The sequence below is a fragment of the Ascaphus truei genome, chromosome 9, assembly GCF_040206685.1.
Source record: "Ascaphus truei isolate aAscTru1 chromosome 9, aAscTru1.hap1, whole genome shotgun sequence".
In the NCBI taxonomy this organism is placed as follows: domain Eukaryota; kingdom Metazoa; phylum Chordata; class Amphibia; order Anura; family Ascaphidae; genus Ascaphus; species Ascaphus truei.
The window spans coordinates 23,690,273-23,709,878 of NC_134491.1; the positions used below are offsets into that span (position 1 = coordinate 23,690,273).

Sequence of the window (19,606 nt, forward strand, 5' to 3'; positions counted from 1 at the left end):
AAAAGATTTATACGCATAATTTTTTTTTTATAGTCTGCTTCATTTTTAATAATATTTTTTTTATCGCATTTACATTTTTCTGGCTTTCTATAAATGAAAAACAAAAGCCTGTGTAGATGTGCTTCACTGATCTGTCACAATGCATAGTGAACATTGCTGTGTTTCTCCTGCCTGAAGATTGCTCCCCTGAAGCCCAGCCAAAATACATCAAAGATGGGAAGCGGTACGGCAGACGCTCTGTGCCTGAGCTGCAGGACTCTATGGAAGAGTTTGATGAACTAACTGTCATTGAACCAGAGGATGAGGGCACCAGGTCATCACAGGTCAGCTCCAGGAATTGTGAAGAGGTAAGAGAAATGAAATTAACTGGTTAAGGAGGAGAGATGCTTATATATGTTTCAGTCCTGGGAGCAAATTTTCTTCTGAAGTACAGTAGCTTGGTGGTAAGAGGCACTCTCTAAAGTAGATGTCACCTCTTCTTGTGACCTTGGGGATTGTAAGTGCTTTCAGACTCCTTGTTCCTGCAAAAATCTTTGTACAGCTGTTAAGATTGTCCGCTCTATAAAAGAAAAAGTAGTATTATTTTTCTATTTGTAGAAACAGGAACATGTTTGGTATGTAAACCCCCTCCTAATGGGTTACCAGAGGGTTGGAGTGTATCGGGACCCATTCTGTGTTGCCATGGGATCGTGACATCACAGGAAGGTTCGAGAAGGTTAGGTTCCCGGCGGACAAGAAGGGGGGTGCCTCGGGGGTGAGTAGATAGGGTTGATCATAAAGTACTAACACAGATCAGGCCCCCCTGTTTTATTATGTTGTAGATGGGGACAGTGCCCCTATAAGTTAGGATACCAGAAGAAGGCTAATAGAGTCCTGTATATCTAAGAGACAGGAAAACCGCATGCCACAGAGAGCCTGAGGAAAGCGTTGGCGGATCGGCTCTATCCGCGGATCTGCATTAATATTCCTCGCCGTTTGTATGGGCGTGGCAGTTCCCAAACAGGCCAAAGGTATTGTGGTCACTTGTAAAGGACGCACCAGGATTCCCGTATGGGTCAAGTGTAACTGGGGTTATACCAATGAGGGTCTCGAAGCAACAAAGGGGGGGCCGGGTCCCACACAAGTAAAGCAACTAAGTCAACGCATTTGATGTGGAGTGTGCACTAATGGAAGCACTGTATTTATGTAAGTCTGTTTAAAAAACAGTTAAACGTTGAGTGCGAGCGGTCCCCCTGCCTGGGGACACGAATAAAAGACAGTTGTACTACAACAGTTGTTGGTGCCCATTATTATACATCCTTGCCACCCCATCGCCCAGCCGCCTAAATCCAGAGCCCTGAGCCACAGTAACCCATGCGGAGAGCCAAACACTGCACACCAATGTAATCTCCCTGGGGGCCGGGCAGGGACACATAGATGAGGTTGTTCCCAACCCCTCAAGGACCTCTCGGAGGAAGACTTATTTATTACTGTAACCTCATCTTCAGGGAACTCCAGCCACCCCAGACCCTAAGAATACCCAATGAATGAGAGAAAGCAGGTGCACTTACTTACTTTTAACATGCATACAATACCGATTTGGTTACATTTCCCAAAGATGCGGTTGAGTTGAGAACAATATGTTTAATTATGTTTGAGCTCCCTGTTCTCCTTGTCCCTAGATTGTAGTTCATGCTACATGGTTATTTTCTCACCAGAAGGCTCGTGCAGCTCATGTGAGTCTCTGAACTCTGAAATGATCTGCTTGTTGAAGAGCCTTTTATTCCCCAGAAGTACATGACATTTTGATACACATTATTTAATGTTGTGCTTGAGATATCTTGAGCAACGAGTAACTTGCGCCGACATTAATTAGGTTCACGATTCATTAATATAATAACTTCTGCAAGAGACTTGAACTTCTACATCTTACAATCTGTTACAAATCAAGTGTTCCCAATACAGCGGGCCAGCTAATTAAAACTGCAGAACCAACTAAGAATAAATGCTCCCATTGTAATAGTGAAAGTAGTTAGCCATGTAACACCATGTCCAATTGTATAAGATGATCCATCATTTAGGATGTACTCCTCCTTTGCTCTGAAAGCAAAGCCTGATAAATACAGTATCATGGTGTATACAATTTGTATACTGTGTAGGGGCATCATATGTAGCCACTATAATTCCAAGATTAGAGTCCCCAGAGCCGAGTTATAAAGCATCTTTTTGGAAAGTCAGTTTGTACTACATGATTTAGCCATGATGTGTTGGTACAGAATGATGAAGGTAAAGTAATAACAATTTGACATTCTTTGGCCTAGAAGAGATATAGCATGGGAATAAAAGGGTCCGTGGAGCTGAACCGTGTACTTTTCGGTTTTGGAGGATCCCTTGGCTCCCGAGATACGTAACTGTAAAGTGCCGGTTCACAGGAAGCAAAATGGCAGATGAAATCTCTCATGCCATCTGTCGCGGCTTCCTATTGGCCCATGTGAAGATTTAAATATGTGGTACTGTCGCCACCTTTCCCGGTATGTATTTCCGGGCAAGGGGTGTAGTTAGGGTTGCCAGGTGGCTTCTCCAAAAATACTGTACTGGACACAATGGTGAAAGGTGCGACACGCTTGAGACACACCCACACCCCTCCCGCCTCTCTGCGTTCCATGCTGTTTCCTCCTCTCCTTGGCCCCACCCACAGGCTCCTGACACCCCTACCTGATTGGCTGCACTACCCATCAGCAGCCAAACAGGATGGAGAAAGCTGCCCAGCCCTCTTCGCAGAAGCCCTGCTCTCTCCCTGCCCTGGAAAATCCCGTGGCCCCCCCAAGCCGATCAGGTCTCTATGTCCAGAGAGGTAATGCCAGCATACACACACATGTCCAGTATTACCTCTCATTTTGTACTGGACATCGTTTCCAAATACAGGACAGTCCGGTTCAATACTGGACACCTGGGAACCTGAGGTGTACTGCTCCTTTAAATGCCTTTCAGCTAAAAGATGGAGAAATCAAAGCATTTTATGTAGTGAAAATAACATGGATGAAGCTGCAGGATGGGGGAGGAGTCAGTGCCTGGCTGCAGGATGGGGGAGGAGTCAGTGCCTGGCTGCAGGCAGGGTGGGAGAGGAGTCAGTACCTGGTTGCTGCCTCCTGTCCAATCACCTCCCCCGTCTGAGAGCTGATCTCACTCTTTGTGAATGAGAACTGAAAGCTGATTGGCTGAAAAACTTGTCAGGGTGCCAAAAATTCTGGGCCATTACTGATTGGTTAAAATTCCAGGCATTATCCAATCAGAGAGCAGGGTTTTCAATAATGCCCAGAATTTAACAGCTCTAGCCTATAATAGATATTATAGGCTAAAGCTGGTAAATTCTGGGCATTATTGAAATCCCTGCTCTCTGATTGGATAATGCCTGGAATTTTAACCAATCAGTAATGGCCCAGAATTTTTGGCACCCTGACAAGTTTTTCAGCCAATCAGCTTTCAGTTCTCATTCACAAAGAGTGAGATTTGCTCTTAGACGGGGGAAGTGATTGGACAGGAAACACCAGCAAGGCACTGACTCCTCCCCCTCCCTGCCTGCAGAGAGCTCTGCACAGCAGAGTGAGTGGAAAGGTTTGTGTGTCTGTGGGTGTAAAGGGGCCAGCAGAGTGTTTTATTGGTGTGTGACTTCTGTTGGTGTGTGTTTTGTGGGTGTAGAGGGGGGGGGGGGGTGGCTGCAGTACAGGCATACCCTGGTTTAAGGACACTCACTTTAAGTACACTCACTTTAAGTACACTCGCGAGTAAGGACATATCCCCCAGTAGGCAAATGGCAGCTCGCACATGCACCTGTCGGCACGTCCTGAACAGCAATACCGTCTCTCTACCTGTACCGAAGCTGTGCGCAAGCGGGGAGACCATAGAGCCTGTTACACATGCGTTATTTACATCAGTTATGCACGTATATGATGATTGCAGTACAGTACATGCATCGATAAGTGGGAAAAAGGTAGTGCTTCACTTTAAGTACATTTTCGCTTTACATTCATGCTCCGGTCCCATTGCGTACGTTATTGTGGGGTATGCCTGTATGTGTGTCTTCAGTGTTTTTTGTGGGTGTAGGAGAGGTGCAGATGGTTTTGTTGGTGTGTGTGTGTCTGTAGTGTGTGGATTTACAGGGGGCTGCAGTGGGTGTAGAGGGGGGGCTGCTGGTGTGTGTTTTGTGGATGTTGAGTGGGCAGCAGAGTGTTTTGTTGGTGTATGTCTGCCGTGTGTTTTGTGGGTGCAGAGGGGGGCTACTGTGTGTGTGTGTGTGTGTGTTTGTGTGTGTGTGTGTATATACAATTTCCTTTTAATAAACTTGCAGTAAAAGCATAAGAATTGTAGACAATGCTGATACAAATCAATATAACTACAAAAATGTATCTTTTTTATGAAAATAAATAAATAAATAAAAACTACATTTAGCCTATAATAGTAATAATCCCCTCAGAACAGGGCATTACTGGCCAATAATGACCTTGCTGGGTTAAAGTCCTGCGGCTTTGCCTCGGGCCTTCAACTCTTTCTGCCAGGGCATTATTGGCCAGTAATGCCCTGTTCTTGGTGGGATTATTACATAAATACTGTCTTCATTTTTATTTTTTATTTTAACTCCTAATGCTATTTTGAATGATTTTTTAAAATTACTGATCGTCCTTTGGTTGCTACACCAACCATTTAGAAAGTCACACCCACTTCCTCTTTTGGAACAGGCTCTGACACACCCCTTGTTGAGCTCTGCCCTTTTGCAACAAAGTTTCACAAACATATGTTGCTGTGTTCCAAACAGCAGACTGTCTATTACTCTGAAAGCTGTAACAATAATGTGTTACACTTACTAATATAATGTTACATTGCAGCTGCAGCATTTCACAGACTGCAGCACAGAGTCAGAAGGTGGCCATTCAGTTAGGCACACAATCAGGATTTCTACAGATTTATAACAGGAGCACAAAACAATTCCCAGCTTAGGTAAGAATGTAGAATTGCACATTGCCACGTGCTTTACATGTAGAAAAAATAAGGGATAAAGGAGGAATGTTGTACTGCTGCTTTAACCCAGAAGGGTCATCTTTTCACATATATTTCTATCCTTGTCTGCTCCTCTATAGTTCATTGGCTATTTCTTTCCTGATCTTTTCATGTGTGTTTGCCGCCTACTAACTCCCAACAATAGCCAACAGCAGAATACTTGTCCGGACTTTTCTAGTGGTGTTTGGAGAGGGTTAGAGGCTGTTAGAGAGGGGGGGGGAGGGAGGGGGTGGCATGAATAAGTAGAAGCAGTGGTAGCCTAGAACAAACAATTTGGAGACTTCCTTCTCTAGGAAGAGGTGGCTGATGAGTGTGTATTTACAGAGATGGTTTAACCCTGAGGGCCTGTGGTATAAAGTATTGCAGACCCCTTTGGCATTGAATGGGCAAAGCATCCCTAGCTAGAATAGCGATTCCAATCTCACGTCTTATCTCAGGCCATTGTGAGGACTTGCCTGTAATAATTGCATTTTCTGTGACAACTTTGCTTTTGGCAAAGACATGGGCAAAATAAAATGGTAATATTGTTCTTTTAAGTTTAAACCTCAAAAAGGAACAGGGAATCTTTCATGCGTGGGTATTTTCTTCTCTTTGATCTAAGCTGGTTGCTGCTTTTTCTTGACTAACCACCCGTCATTGGTCTGCACAGATCACAATCTCCGCTCTTTTCAGTTTAGTCCGTACGTAGACAGAGATGACAAGATAGTTCAAGAATATATTGTTGTGAAGAAGGGTTTCTCTGAATGACTTCAAGTGCATCGCATGTTTCTAAAGAGGATTGGGTTTCTGGGAAGCAGTGTATTTACACTGTCACTCTAATATGAAGTCAGGAACATTGAAGTGTGTGTGTGTGTGTGTGTGTGTATGGCAAATGGAAATATTACTGTGTGCTCATTTGCATGTCTTAGACAGGTCTGCAACCCCGCCTTTCTCCATTATCACCCAGCACTTCCACTGCAGCAAGGTATTCTGGGAAATGACATGCAAATGAGCACACAGTGCCACCTTTTGCTTCAAAACCATTTAACATGGTCCCCTATAAGCTTAAGCTTGCTGCATGGTCACAGCTTTGAGCACAGCCAGGGTTAAGATGCATAGCCAGTAAACCCACCCACAGACAGCCGTTTCGACCTTAATGGGTCTCCTCCTCCAGCCCCCACCCCCCCATTTTGAACAAAGTAAAGTGTATTCAGGTATTCTGCTATCGTCATGCTTTGACTTGTGCATAATTTGAAATATGTTAAATGAATATTTGAAATTGTATATGTTTATCCCATTCAGATAGTCATTAGCAATGAGTAAGAGCAGAAAGAACGACGTGTGCGCGCGCACATGTGACACACATACAAGGACCGCAAAAAGGAGAGGAAGTGAAACTTCATTTACTCTCGCCTCACAATAGCCAAAGTGCTCCTCTGGTCAACGGTTTAGCCCTTCTTGGAATTGTGCCGTCTTAGCTGCGGCCATGCCAATTTTCCGTGTCTGAATCACCCTGTGAGGTGGGAAGGAGTGGGATTCCTAGAACCTGTGCAAGAAGAATAGTCCAGTTGCCGCACGCCTCAGTGATCCCTTAAATTAGCCCTATATGCTGGAAGAGAACAAAAGTCCCTGTCTCCAGAAGCAGATGGCAGAGTGCAGGAGGTTGCTAGGTTATTATGGAGCGCGGCCATATTGAGTGAACGGCACGGGCTGCAGATGCTCTGATGGGTCCATGGCTGACCTCCGGCCATCTGCTTTTAAACCCTGCAAAGCATGTGTGCATCGGCACAATACATTCCCTTAAATCTCTTCCTCATGGGCTGATGCTCAGTAATATATGTGACCCACAATCCAGCTGCAGCACAATGCACGTCTGTGTGACAATAGCTCTATGCGACACTCCGTTACACGCTCCATAGCAACCATCAAAATTCTCCTTTGTGTTCTTGACACACTCTGGCAGCCATTTTGGAAGCACTTTGGCCTCTGACCTTTTTAACCTCTCCTGCAGGGAGAGAAGCTGCTGTCAGGCCTTCTTTGTGGTAATAAACGAGTAGTAAATGGGGTCTGCTGACAGAGGAAACGAAGGCGATATCAGAAGAGATGAGTAATGGAGGCTTTGATAATAGGAGGCAATGATGAGTGCTCACAGCTGAGGGGATTTATGCTGCAGAAAGACAACACTGTCCCACTGTAAATGAACAGGTGTCTCAGTGTTGTCAAGCCAGCTCCATGTCGTCATGAGATCTACGTCTAGTTCCATAGACACAGGACTATTACGGACCAGAATGCACTGGGGTTACAGTTAGAGAACAAGAACTTGATTTTATGATGGCATGGACTCAGGTGGAAATACTGGTATTAAACCTTTATCTTTTCCCACTTTTTACTACTGGCAACTTTTAAAATATATCTAGAATTAATCCAAGCAATATCCCACGTGTATATTTTTAAACAAATCTGTTCTGTAGTATTAGATAGTACTTACTGCATTAAAAAAAAATTCTTCAACTCTTAATGCCATTTTTAATGAGTTTTAATATACTGAGCACCCTTTGATTTCTATAGCAGGTTTTAGCCCACCTCCCCAGCAGTGCAAGATCTTTGTAACTCTTTTCTGTTTGTGATATTCCCAGCAGTTTGAGCTGCAAACTGTAACAATAGATCACGTTACTTCAGTAATCTAAGAATACATTGTAGCTGCTGACTTGCACTGAGTGAAGGATTGATTGAAACTGGAAGGCAGCCATTTAGTGAACCCTGGGAAGCAGGATCTCTGCTGATCGATCACGGGAGAACAAATCGATCGGTAGCTTAGGTAATTAGTTTTCAATAAAGGTTATCAAAGGCTGCATATATTTAAAAATATATATATATATTTTTTTTTTTTATGTGCCGCACGAACTGCCGCTTTAAAAATGGCAGAATCTGCATGAAACATAGATTCATGTATTTCCTCGTTTCAGTCCGTGGCTGTCACAGGGGCCTGCAAGGCATTGTGTTTCAATTACTGAGATACTCGGCATCGCTAGCAATGCATTGTAGCTCTCTGGTCTCAAGGGAATTACGAGTGGGCCTGCGTACGCTGTTAAAGAAACAAATATACGTCTTTCTTTTTTACTATTGGTCTGTATTCTTCCATTTTCATGTATGCTTTTAAAAACAGAGTGGTTTTGTGTTCTGGAGAGTTATTGATGGGGTATGTTTTCACGAATATGAATGCATCATCATTTCATTTTTTGCAGACACGGCTTTATAATTCAATCTTGAGCAGCGTGGGAATTGCTCTATTTAGGAAATTCTCATTTCTGGCAACTACTGTACATTCTTTTGTAGCTTTGTAGTATCTGCTATTGTTGTATCTGTACTTGGCTAATTAAACAAAAATGTATTTGTATTTCATCACAACCTTGTAAAAAATAAATAAATGTAATTTTATATTCTGTTTTATTGTAGCTGTGGAAGAGTGAAGAGCGGGAGGAGTATGAAGCAGACGGTGAGGAAAGAGTTAATGGTTTATGTGCAGTCATCCCATAGTGTACTGTAGTGTGTTTGGCAGATCACGGTGTTCCGTTCATGTCCACTCTTAACACTCGAATATAGGTACATTGACCTACTTGCTCTAATCAGGTGTGCGACCAGCTCCCCCTGTTTGTTGCTTTGGGATCATCGGTATTGCACCCTAACTTAAACTTGCACTGTCCCTATCTACAACATAATACAACAGGGGGGCCTGGTCTCTGTTATTACTTTATGAACACCCCTATCTACCCTCCCCAATGCTCCTCTCCTCGTCCTTCTGGAACCTAACCTTCTGGAACCGTCCCTTTCTATTTTTCCTCTGTGATGTTATGATCCCATGGCAACACAGGATGGGGCCCGATATGCTCCCACTCTCTTAGGACGGGGGGTTACACATGCATACACGCATACATATAAATACACACAGACCCCCATACACACACAGACCCCCATACACACATACACACACAGACCCCCATACACACATACACACATACACACACACAGACCCCCATACACACACACAGACCCCCATACACACACAGACCCCCATACACACACAGACACCCATACACACACAGACCCCCGTACACACACAGACCCCCGTACACACACAGACCCCCGTACACACACAGACCCCCGTACACACACAGACCCCCGTACACACACAGACCCCCGTACACACACACAGACCCCCATACACACACACAGACCCCCATACACACACACAGACCCCCATACACACATACACACACAGACCCCCATACACACATACACACACAGACCCCCATACACACATACACACACACAGACCCCCATACACACATACACACACACAGACCCCCATACACACATACACACACACAGACCCCCATACACACATACACACACACAGACCCCCATACACACATACACACACACAGACCCCCGTACACACACAGACCCCCATACACACATACACACACACAGACCCCCATACACACATACACACACACAGACCCCCATACACACATACACACACACAGACCCCCGTACACACACAGACCCCCGTACACACACAGACCCCCGTACACACACAGACCCCCGTACACACACAGACCCCCGTACACACACAGACCCCCGTACACACACAGACCCCCGTACACACACAGACCCCCGTACACACACAGACCCCCGTACACACACAGACCCCCGTACACACACAGACCCCCGTACACACACAGACCCCCGTACACACACAGACCCCCGTACACACACAGACCCCCGTACACACACAGACCCCCGTACACACACAGACCCCCGTACACACACAGACCCCCGTACACACACAGACCCCCGTACACACACAGACCCCCGTACACACACAGACCCCCGTACACACACAGACCCCCGTACACACACAGACCCCCGTACACACACAGACCCCCGTACACACACAGACCCCCGTACACACACAGACCCCCGTACACACACAGACCCCCGTACACACACAGACCCCCGTACACACACAGACCCCCGTACACACACAGACCCCCATACACACACACAGACCCCCATACACACACACAGACCCCCATACACACACACAGACACACAGACCCCCATACACACACACAGACACACAGACCCCCATACACACACACAGACACACAGACCCCCATACACACACACAGACACACAGACCCCCATACACACACACAGACACACAGACCCCCATACACACACACAGACACACAGACCCCCATACACACACACAGACACACAGACCCCCATACACACACACAGACCCCCATACACACATACACACACACAGACCCCCATACACACATACACACACACAGACCCCCATACACACATACACACACACAGACCCCCATACACACACAGACCCCCATACACACACAGACCCCCATACACACACAGACCCCCATACACACACACACTCGCGTAAATATCAATCTGGGCATTGTTCAAGTTAGGAGCCAGCAATGCACTTTACGCCGGTTGTTAGCCAGAGGAATTGTCACCTCAAATGACAGATTACGATGCATCCCATTATAATAAATGCATCCTGGGACTTCTTATGTTGCTGATTTGGACATAGGTCAGTAATAGAGACACTGAGGTCCAGGTTAAAGCCTTGATTTTAAGCCTTTGGGTGCTGGCGAAGACCACATTACATGGCCCCCTAAAGCACCACAGTGTTTAAAGAGTAAATTAGAACGTGTGACACATTATGCAATGTCCCTTAAAAAAAAAAGTAGGCACCCAGCCAATAACCACTCAATGCGTCTGCTTGGGACACACAATGCAGGGACAGTTCAGTTATTCTGCTCGGCTGGTTAGTTTGTAACATAAATACTGTAAGAAGATTAACTTTGAAGTGCATTCTGTTTAGAAGTGTCAAATGTTGCTTAGAAATGAAGGCAATTGCCTGGAACAGACTCTATTCTGAATTGCTTGTGGGGTATCACATTTCAGAATGGATAGGCAAGATCAGCTCTGATAACCCTGCGCTGTGTATTCATAATAGGCGTTTTAATGTTTGAGGAGGAGCGCGCGTCTGACTTTACTAGGGGGGGTGGGCGACTCCAGTTCTCAAGAGCCACCAACAGGTCAGGTTTTCAGGATATCCCTGCTTCAGCACAGGTGGCTCAATCAGTGGCTCAGTCGAAGACTGCGCCACCTGTGCTGAAGCAGGGATCTTCTGAAAACCTGACCTGTTGGTGGCTCTTGAGAACTGGAGTTGCTCACCCCTGAGGAATGTTTTATAACCACACTCCAGTTGAGGGTTCTTCTGGAAGTTGTTACCAGTGTTCTCTGCAGATAGGGCTCCCGCCGGCTAAAGACACACCTAAATCTCATAGGCAAACCCAACGGGCACTAGAGCTTTACCAAATGCCTCATTGACGTAAAGATTTTGCAGAAATCCAAACTCCGTTTGCTGATTGGTTTTACATTTCTAGGGGGATCAGGATTAAATAATGACGCTGTGTGCTGAGCTGAGATTCTATTCTCACTACTACTTCTTCAAATACACATTCCCCCTCCCCCATGGGGGTAGGGATATTACCACCATAAAGATAGTAATACTCTGTACCATTAAAATATTCAGGCCATCACAGGTCATTGACGTTGCCATGGCAACGTGACGTCATGACGCCAGAGCCGAGGTAAGTGGGGTTGAGGGGGGGGGGGGGCGGGGGTGAGGTGACCGCCGGCAGGGGGGCACAGGGAAAAAAGTTTTGCGCCCCCCTGGCCTAGAGCATTTGTTCCTATAATGCTCATCTCTTGCACCCTCTCCCTACTTTTGCACCTCATTCCTACCATCCTACAGGCTTCTTTCTCTGGAAAGTCTTACTGTTTGTGCGTGTAAATGCTGCTGTTTATAAATGGTCGCTCTCTCCCGTCCCCTTTCAGGCCAGTTAAGGTTTTGGAATCCCGATGATCTCAATGCTTCCCAAAACGTGTTGTCTCCAGCCCAGGACTGGGTGGAGGAGAAGCTCCAGTTGGTCTGCGAAGACCTTGGCCTCACGCGAGATGATCACTTGAACCGGAAGAAACTCCTCTCCATATGTGAGCAGTATGGCTTCCAAAACCTGGAGAAAGAGGTAACCTGCCAGAACGTAAATGGCTTTATGGTGTACACTTTGGGGGAGATTAACATTTTAGGTCAATTGAGCAAAAACCCATATTGACCAATTTAATCTCTTCTAAACCTCCAGTCCCACATGGAAATATATATATAGTATTTGTGGTCTAGTGCAGGGGTGCGCAAACTGGGGGCGGGAGATTTTTCTGGGGGGGGGGGTGAGGCGGTTGCAGAGGCCCCGCGCTCTTCCCCAAGGCATTTAAATTAAATGCCGGGGGATCGCGTGAGGCATTTGCGACTCTCAATTTACCGTCATTCAGACGACTATGTGACGCATCGCCATGGCAACCACGGGGTCATGTGACGTCACATGACCCCACAGCATCATTTGACACAGCTCCAAAGTAGGGGTGGGGGGCGCGATCACTGGGGCCGGCAAGACAGGAGGGCGCAGGAGCGAAAGTTTGCGCTCCCATGGTCTAGTGACATAATTCTGTCATGTAACACATTCTCTGTCTATTTTATTGGTGTTTCATAATTTTGAATGATTTAATTTGCTTGGGGCCTTGTTTCCTAAGTAGTGCTATTCCATAAGCCACCTTCCTGCACTGGAAGACCCTTTATGGACCATTCACTTTGACGGGCGGTAAGGTGTCTTCCACCCCTGGAAGAGGTGGCTTATGGAATTGCACTGCTTAATAAATATGGCCTCAATTGTTATTAACAATTATAATCCAATGTTATAATCCAATGATTATTTAAGTCATGTCTAACTGGCAGAAGCATAATAACCTATAGAGCAGAATATACCTTTATTGCTTTCGTTAGGACCTAATACTGGAAGTGGGAAATAATTCGGCCATCGTAACAAAGTTACACTGACCAGGGCCCACTTCTGTCTTGCTGCGTTTGGACCCATGCTTTTCATTGGTGCTACAAATACAACCCATCAGTGAAGGAAATTCATTGGTTGAAATAGTTTGAATAATGAACCTTTACGATCTGCCGTTGGCTAAAAAGGCGCTGCTGTCTGCGCTGCTTCCGTGCTTTCCAAAAACGTGATAATATACAGTACTTCCAAGTATAGTTCTGCGAGCGTTTCTTTTTGAGCAGCTATGTGAAAGCAGAGCTTCCTTTCTCACATCCTGAAAAGTGTCATCAGATGTGTGGTATTCACCAGCAGTCGCCGCCACGCCTTGTCTAAAGGGGTCAGGCACAGACATCAATATTTAAAGGAGCAGTCAAACATAGTCAGACCGCTGAATTTCTTAGGGGCCTCAGAATGGGGAAGTGTTTGTCAATCAAGTGTTTTATTTCCCCTTATCCCCCCCCCTGTCCTTATCAGAGAGCATATAAAGTTAAGACTCCGGCTGTACAAGCACTTGCTGACCACAGTGACATCACACAGTGACATCACGCAAAACGGAGCAGCCAGAGGAAATCAAACCTCTCCTAAGTCTTACTTTAAAAACAAATATTTACAAATATTTATAGGTGTCAGGTTTGGATAAAAATAATTGTATCAAGGACTCGGATGAGACCCTTTAAACATGTCACAGGAATTGGTTCACTCTGGCTAGATAGGGATTGTCCGTCAGAGATGTAAACGTAACACAGTCTTGTGAGTTTGCTGGGATACCGCTATACCGATGGGTGTCTGTAATTGTACTTCTGCCTTCTATCATCGTCTTGCTCCATCATCCGTTCCTGCATATTACTCACTGCTGCCCTCTGGTGAGAGAGAAATCGTGGATGGTATTCAAGTTTAACACAGGAAGTCCTAAAATAATAAGATCTTTTTCATGAGCCGTGTATCCTGTGCTAACAAAAGAACACATCCGTGACAAATGCTTCCATAATATTGCAAAGTTTTACAGAATGAAGAATACATCCATGTATGTGTAGTATAAGCACTTTGTAAATAGTGTGTTCTCACCAGTTAACATAGCACCCTATAAGATATGCCTTTTAATTACAAATTTAGCTCATTTCAATGGTTAAAATGTTCCATTTTCATTCAAACTTTTCTTTATTGTGGATATTTTAATTGTAATATTGTAACAGTTTATTACATCCCTGTGTACATCCCTATTGTACATGTGTTTTAATGTCATAGTTCATTCTCTGTGTTTAACTTTACATTTTAAGTAATTGCTTTACTGCACCTGCTTTATCACTGAGCCAAGGAAATAATCGAGCAATAAAAGTCATAGCTGAGGTCCTCTCCGCTTAATACATTAAATTGTGGATTAGTTCGCTTTGATTTTTATTAACCGTACCAACAGGAAGCAGAAAGACTGCACATCCTGTCCCCAAAACAATGTTGTAATGCAGTAATGCAGGCGTGGCCAACTCCAGTCCTCGAGAGCCGCCAACAGGTCAGCTTTTCAGGTTATCCCTGCTTCAGCACAGGTGGCTCAATCAAAGATCGAGTCACTGATTGAGCCATCTGTGCTGAAGCAGGCATATCCTGAAAGTGTGACCTGATGATGGCCATACCTGCAGTAGCATATTTCCCACCTTCTAACCTTACGGCCCGCTAAAAAAAAAACCATTGCACTGAATTTCAAACTTATACACTGTCGTGTTTTTGCTCCAAAAGATGTCCATCGCAAGCCTTTTACATTTGAGAGGTTCCCAATCCAAGCTGTTTTGTGTTGCAGTCTCTTGAAGATAATTTCCAGAATCTGGACCAAGACGATACAATGAGCCTCCAGGACTTTTTCTACGAAGTGTTGAAACATACCAAGCCCCTTACGCCATCATCTTCCACTCCGTACCGGCAGCTAAAGAGACACCTCTCTATGCAGGTAACACGTCACCCAGTTTTCTTTCAGGCTGACTTGCTCGGTTTAGTCACCGTTGCTGTGTTTGCTTTGTTCCGTTACTTTGTTTAGTGGGGTATTTTCTGCGGTCCAGTAAAGTGATGATAACAATTGCGTGCGTAATATTGGCCTCGGCGATACTTCAGTGTTCAACAGGCTCATTTAAAGTATTGCTATTTCCAAATATCACACGTGGCCATGTCAAGGAGGTGGAATAAAACTCCCACATGTTACCATTCGATGTAGGCTAAAACTTGTGAACATTCCGAAACCAAACTTTCTGACCGGTCCAAATTCTGCTCATTTGTACCCCTGTACTATTCATAGCAACAGAGAATTTGAGAGCAGAACCGCTTGACCTACATACTCTGGCCCTATTCAATCCTTCTCTTCTCTTACCACACAAGGGATTTCTTTAAAAAAATATACATATCCTATAAAGTTGTATAATGCTTGGAGCTGTAGGAAGTGAAAGCATCGATTTTACCATAGAGAGCGCATATCCAAACAAGCACTTGGGATTCCAACGTTTTGTACTTACGTTTAGCATCAAAAATGTTTTTATCGTTTACAGTAAAATGTAACATTGTCTATTGCCACAAGCCCCATTAAAACAGACAGGATAAAGACTTGTATTGCACATAAAAATGGCTTATAATTCCAGTATCATTTGCATTAGTGATTTGTATCAATTGAAGACTCGTGATTTGTTTAAATTTGATTTTATTAGTAATTGTCTGGTTGCTACCCAATATAATTGTTTATATAGAAATAGTTAAGGAGATGCTAATACAAAATAAACTTGTGAATAATAAGGAGCTGGCTGTTAAAATGTGGTACGTTTTAACATTTTGACTTTGTAGGCTCAGTGGAAAAGACTGACATCGGTAAAATATAAGGCAAGGGCGGCCAACTCCAGTCCTCAAGGGCCACCAACAGGTCAGGTTTTTAGGTTATCCCTGCTTCAGCACAGGTGGCTCAATCAGTGGCTCAGTCAAAGACTGAGCCACCTGTTCTGAAGCAGGGACTGATTGAGCCACCTGTGCTGAAGCAGGGACTGATTGAGCCACCTGTGCTGAAGCAGGGATATCCTATAAACCTGACCTGTTGGTAGCTCTTGAGGACTGGAGTTGTCCGCTCCCGATGTGAGGTTATCTTGCGATGTTGAATGTGGATTAGTGATGGGCCTCGCTCACCCCATCCTCTCCTTTTCTGCTGCAGTCCTTTGATGAGAGTGGGAGGCGGACTATTACCCCATCGACTATGACTGGAGCAATTGAGTTCCGCTTGTTCTCCAAGCTGGATGATGGGACAGGGTATGGCTCTGTGGAGGACATCATAGACTTGTGGCAAGAAGAAGGGATTGAGAACAGTCAAGCCATCCTGAAGGTACTATATCCCAAGTGATTCCTCATCTCTATTATCATATGTCTGCCGCACTGTTACGTACAGTCTGGTCCTTTGGTATCATGGGCTTACATTTCATTGCAACGTTATTAATTCTAAATGGTGTGCGTCTGGTTCCTCATGCATCAAAGTGGTTAACAAAGAACAATTCCAGCGCTCCTACCAATTGGGCTCAAATATACCAGTGACATGTTTACATTTAGAACCCAAGTCTGTGTAACAAAGGGGTCATTTGGTTGCATCTTTTGATCAAAATATGATACCAACCTCGTCCAGGGAACCTCCGTTTAGCAGGTATCTGCACTGAATATATACCATTTCTTATTGTCCTATTGATTAAATGTTGTGAAATATGTGAAAGTGCCCTGAAGGGGTTAAACAAATGAAGCATATGAAGTGGTTAAGACAGGGGGTTCGCAACTCCAGTCCTCAAGACCCCCAACAGGTCAGGTTTTATGGATATCCCAGCTTCAGCACCGGTGAGATTGAGCCACCTGTGCTGAAGCAGGGATATCCTGACAATCTGACCTGTTGGGCGGGGGGGGAGGGGGGTGTCGTGAGGGGTCGCTGTGTTAAACTTGATCTTACAAATGCAAAGCTTTTAGAACAAGGCGCTGGAGTCATGTTTTGCCTTTTAAGCAGCATTGTCCGCTCATTAAAAAGACCATATAGAGTGGATTAAAAAAAAAATTTAATGTATTATTCTGCATTACTACACAACAGGTACAATATGATGCCCAATTAAACTGTTCCCCAGCTGAGTTTTTTTTTTTACAGTCCTTATTTGTATGAAATGCTGTATTAATGTTACCTTTATGTATGTATATATTTATTTATATAGCGCCATTAATGTACATAGCATGTCACAGCAGTAATACACGTGAGAAATCATATAAATAACAAATAACACATAATGGGAATAAGTGCTTCAGACATCAAAGTGATATTTAGAAAAAGGAGTCCCTGCTCCGAAGAGCTTACAATCTAATTGTATGTCTTGTTCATCCCAAATACCAGTATGTACAGTATGCATGTGTTTTTTTATTAGTAGGGATATGTGAAGACGAGCCTGGTCGCTTTAGTAATGATCTGGCACTGTCACATTTTAGTTCCGGGTATCTGATATATTGAGTGGGTCTCACTGACTGGTAGATTGTGTTACTTTGTCTCCTCCTCTCGGCTTTGCAGGCTTTGGATTTTAATCTAGAAGGGAAGATTAACCTGACGGAGCTCGCAATGACGCTGGAAAACGAGCTACTTCTGACCAAGAATGATGTGTATCAAGCTGCCCTGGTCAGCTTTCGGTCAGAGTTTAGGCATCTATTGTAAGTAATTGTCTGTTTTTCTATGCGTTAAACCACTTGTATACTTCATATGCATGACTATTAAGTGGCTCTATAGCAGGACTTGCAACTCCACTCCTCAAGGGCCACCAACAGGTCAGGTTTTCAGGATATCCCTGCTTCAGCACAGATGTGACTGAGCCACCTGTGCTGAAGCAGGGATATCCTGAAAACCTGACCTGTTGGTGGCCCTTGAGAACAGGAGTTGCCCACCCCTGATCTACATTGTCATAATGAAGGTTGCTTTGACCTGGGGTCCTGTTTCCACTTGAACAATCCCTGCTTTTGATAGTGGAAGCAGGTTACCTACAGTATACAGTTAGACCACCAGTTCCTACCAGCCGTCCGAATCATGCAGCTCTTGGTAGACTTACATTGAAGGGACCAAGTAGGCCGCACTGCTAACTTCCTGCGAATGTTTTATGAATGAAAGTGGGTCCGAAAGTGCAGGGCCCCTCCATGTAGAAAAGGGGCAAAGTATTTGGTGCAACCAGCGATGGATGTAGAAATCCGCCGCCCGTAGGCACTTGCATATACTAGCCGCCTCTTTCTGCCGCCCTCCTCCTCCTTCCGATTCGCAGCGTCAGATGACGCCGCGGACGTCACCAAAGCGACGTCACGTGGCAACTCGTTGCCATGATAACGCCACGTCATTTGATGCCGCGACAATACGTTGCCATGGCAATGAGACGCAGTGTGGCCCCACGTTGGTAACGTCCGACGCTGCGAATCAGAAGGAGGAGGGTGGCAGAGAGGAGACAGCAAGGAGGCGCCCGGCATATGTAAGTGACTTCCCATCAGCCCGATAAGCCAGAGAGCGCGGCAAATGTATATGGGGGCGAACATTTTTGCCGTCCTATGCCCGGGCCTAATAGGAGATCTGCCGCTGAGTGCAACTCGCTTCCTATTGTCATCAGTGTCTACGTCAAGATATTTGAGTGCAGTGCAGCGAGTCTGTTTGACTGCAGCTTGGAAACGATGATACCGTATTTTCCTTCCAGGGAACGAGCTGACCAAGCTGCCAGGGAAAAAGAAAAGCTCCGTTCTGACTTAGAGAAAAATGAAAGGCTCAAGAGCCGGATGGCTTCAGAGATTGACGACCACCACGCAACGATAGAACGGCGGAATGAATACAATCTTAAGTAGGTTCTGCTCTCACTGGAGGGGTGCCATTGAACTCACCCTTCTTCCCAGCTCCGCTTTTACAGTGGGCCTCTGCGGACAGTGTGCAAGGACCACGTTTGGTTCAGTGACGGTCTATCGTATTCCCAACGCCGATCTGAATCATGGGTTGTGCTTTCCATGGACCAACAAGAAAGTTCTTCTTAGGTGTAAATAGCTCACAGGTTTCAAATACAAAGATCTCTTCTTGTGTACACATGGAGATGAGGCTTGTGAGATGCCAAAGGCACTATACACACCAGTAGTATACAGTACGACTATACCAGTAGTATTGTCTTTGACAAATTCTCTGACTTTTCTATGAATAGTCATCGCCACCTGTAATAAATGTATACTTTTCCAGGACCAATATATCTTCTAGAATGTTATACTCCAACACAAATACAATGAACATTTAAGTGTGGAGGGATAGGTGCTACCTGCACTTCCATTGCAGAAGATGGCATCCAAAGAGATGGCTCTTTAAATATAAATGTGTCCCACTTTAACTACTTCAGATAACCCACTGAAGGAAAAGGCTCGGCTGCAGCTTAAAGCTGCAGTTCAGGCTCCCGTTTGTTTTTTAGTTTTTTTTTTAACTTCAATAGTTTCATGTGGGCAATCTCTACTTGCCTAAAGAACTGCATAGCTGCCGGTCAATTCGTTCTCCGTCTATTGATCAGCGAAGTTTGGCGACATCTTTAGATCTGGGGAATGTAAATGGTTGCTATAGGAACAAGCAT

At 44.9% G+C, this 19,606-nt stretch overlaps 1 protein-coding gene across 4 annotated transcripts in view; it reads left to right on the top strand.

Moving 5' to 3' along the window:
- The window catches only part of NIN (ninein), a 94,301-nt gene that overhangs the window by 25,708 nt on the left and 48,987 nt on the right, over nt 1–19,606 (top strand). For all 4 annotated transcript variants that reach the window (XR_012803810.1, XR_012803809.1, XM_075613825.1 and 1 more), the window contains exons 4-10: nt 178–347; nt 8,470–8,509; nt 11,956–12,146; nt 14,791–14,937; nt 16,174–16,341; nt 17,548–17,684; nt 18,704–18,844. Coding sequence is in view for 2 of the 4 variants with exons in the window: in XM_075613825.1 (XP_075469940.1) it covers nt 178–347; nt 8,470–8,509; nt 11,956–12,146; nt 14,791–14,937; nt 16,174–16,341; nt 17,548–17,684; nt 18,704–18,844 (994 nt within the window). In the remaining 2 variants the exon portion in view is untranslated. The remainder of the gene's footprint in view (nt 1–177; nt 348–8,469; nt 8,510–11,955; nt 12,147–14,790; nt 14,938–16,173; nt 16,342–17,547; nt 17,685–18,703; nt 18,845–19,606) is intronic.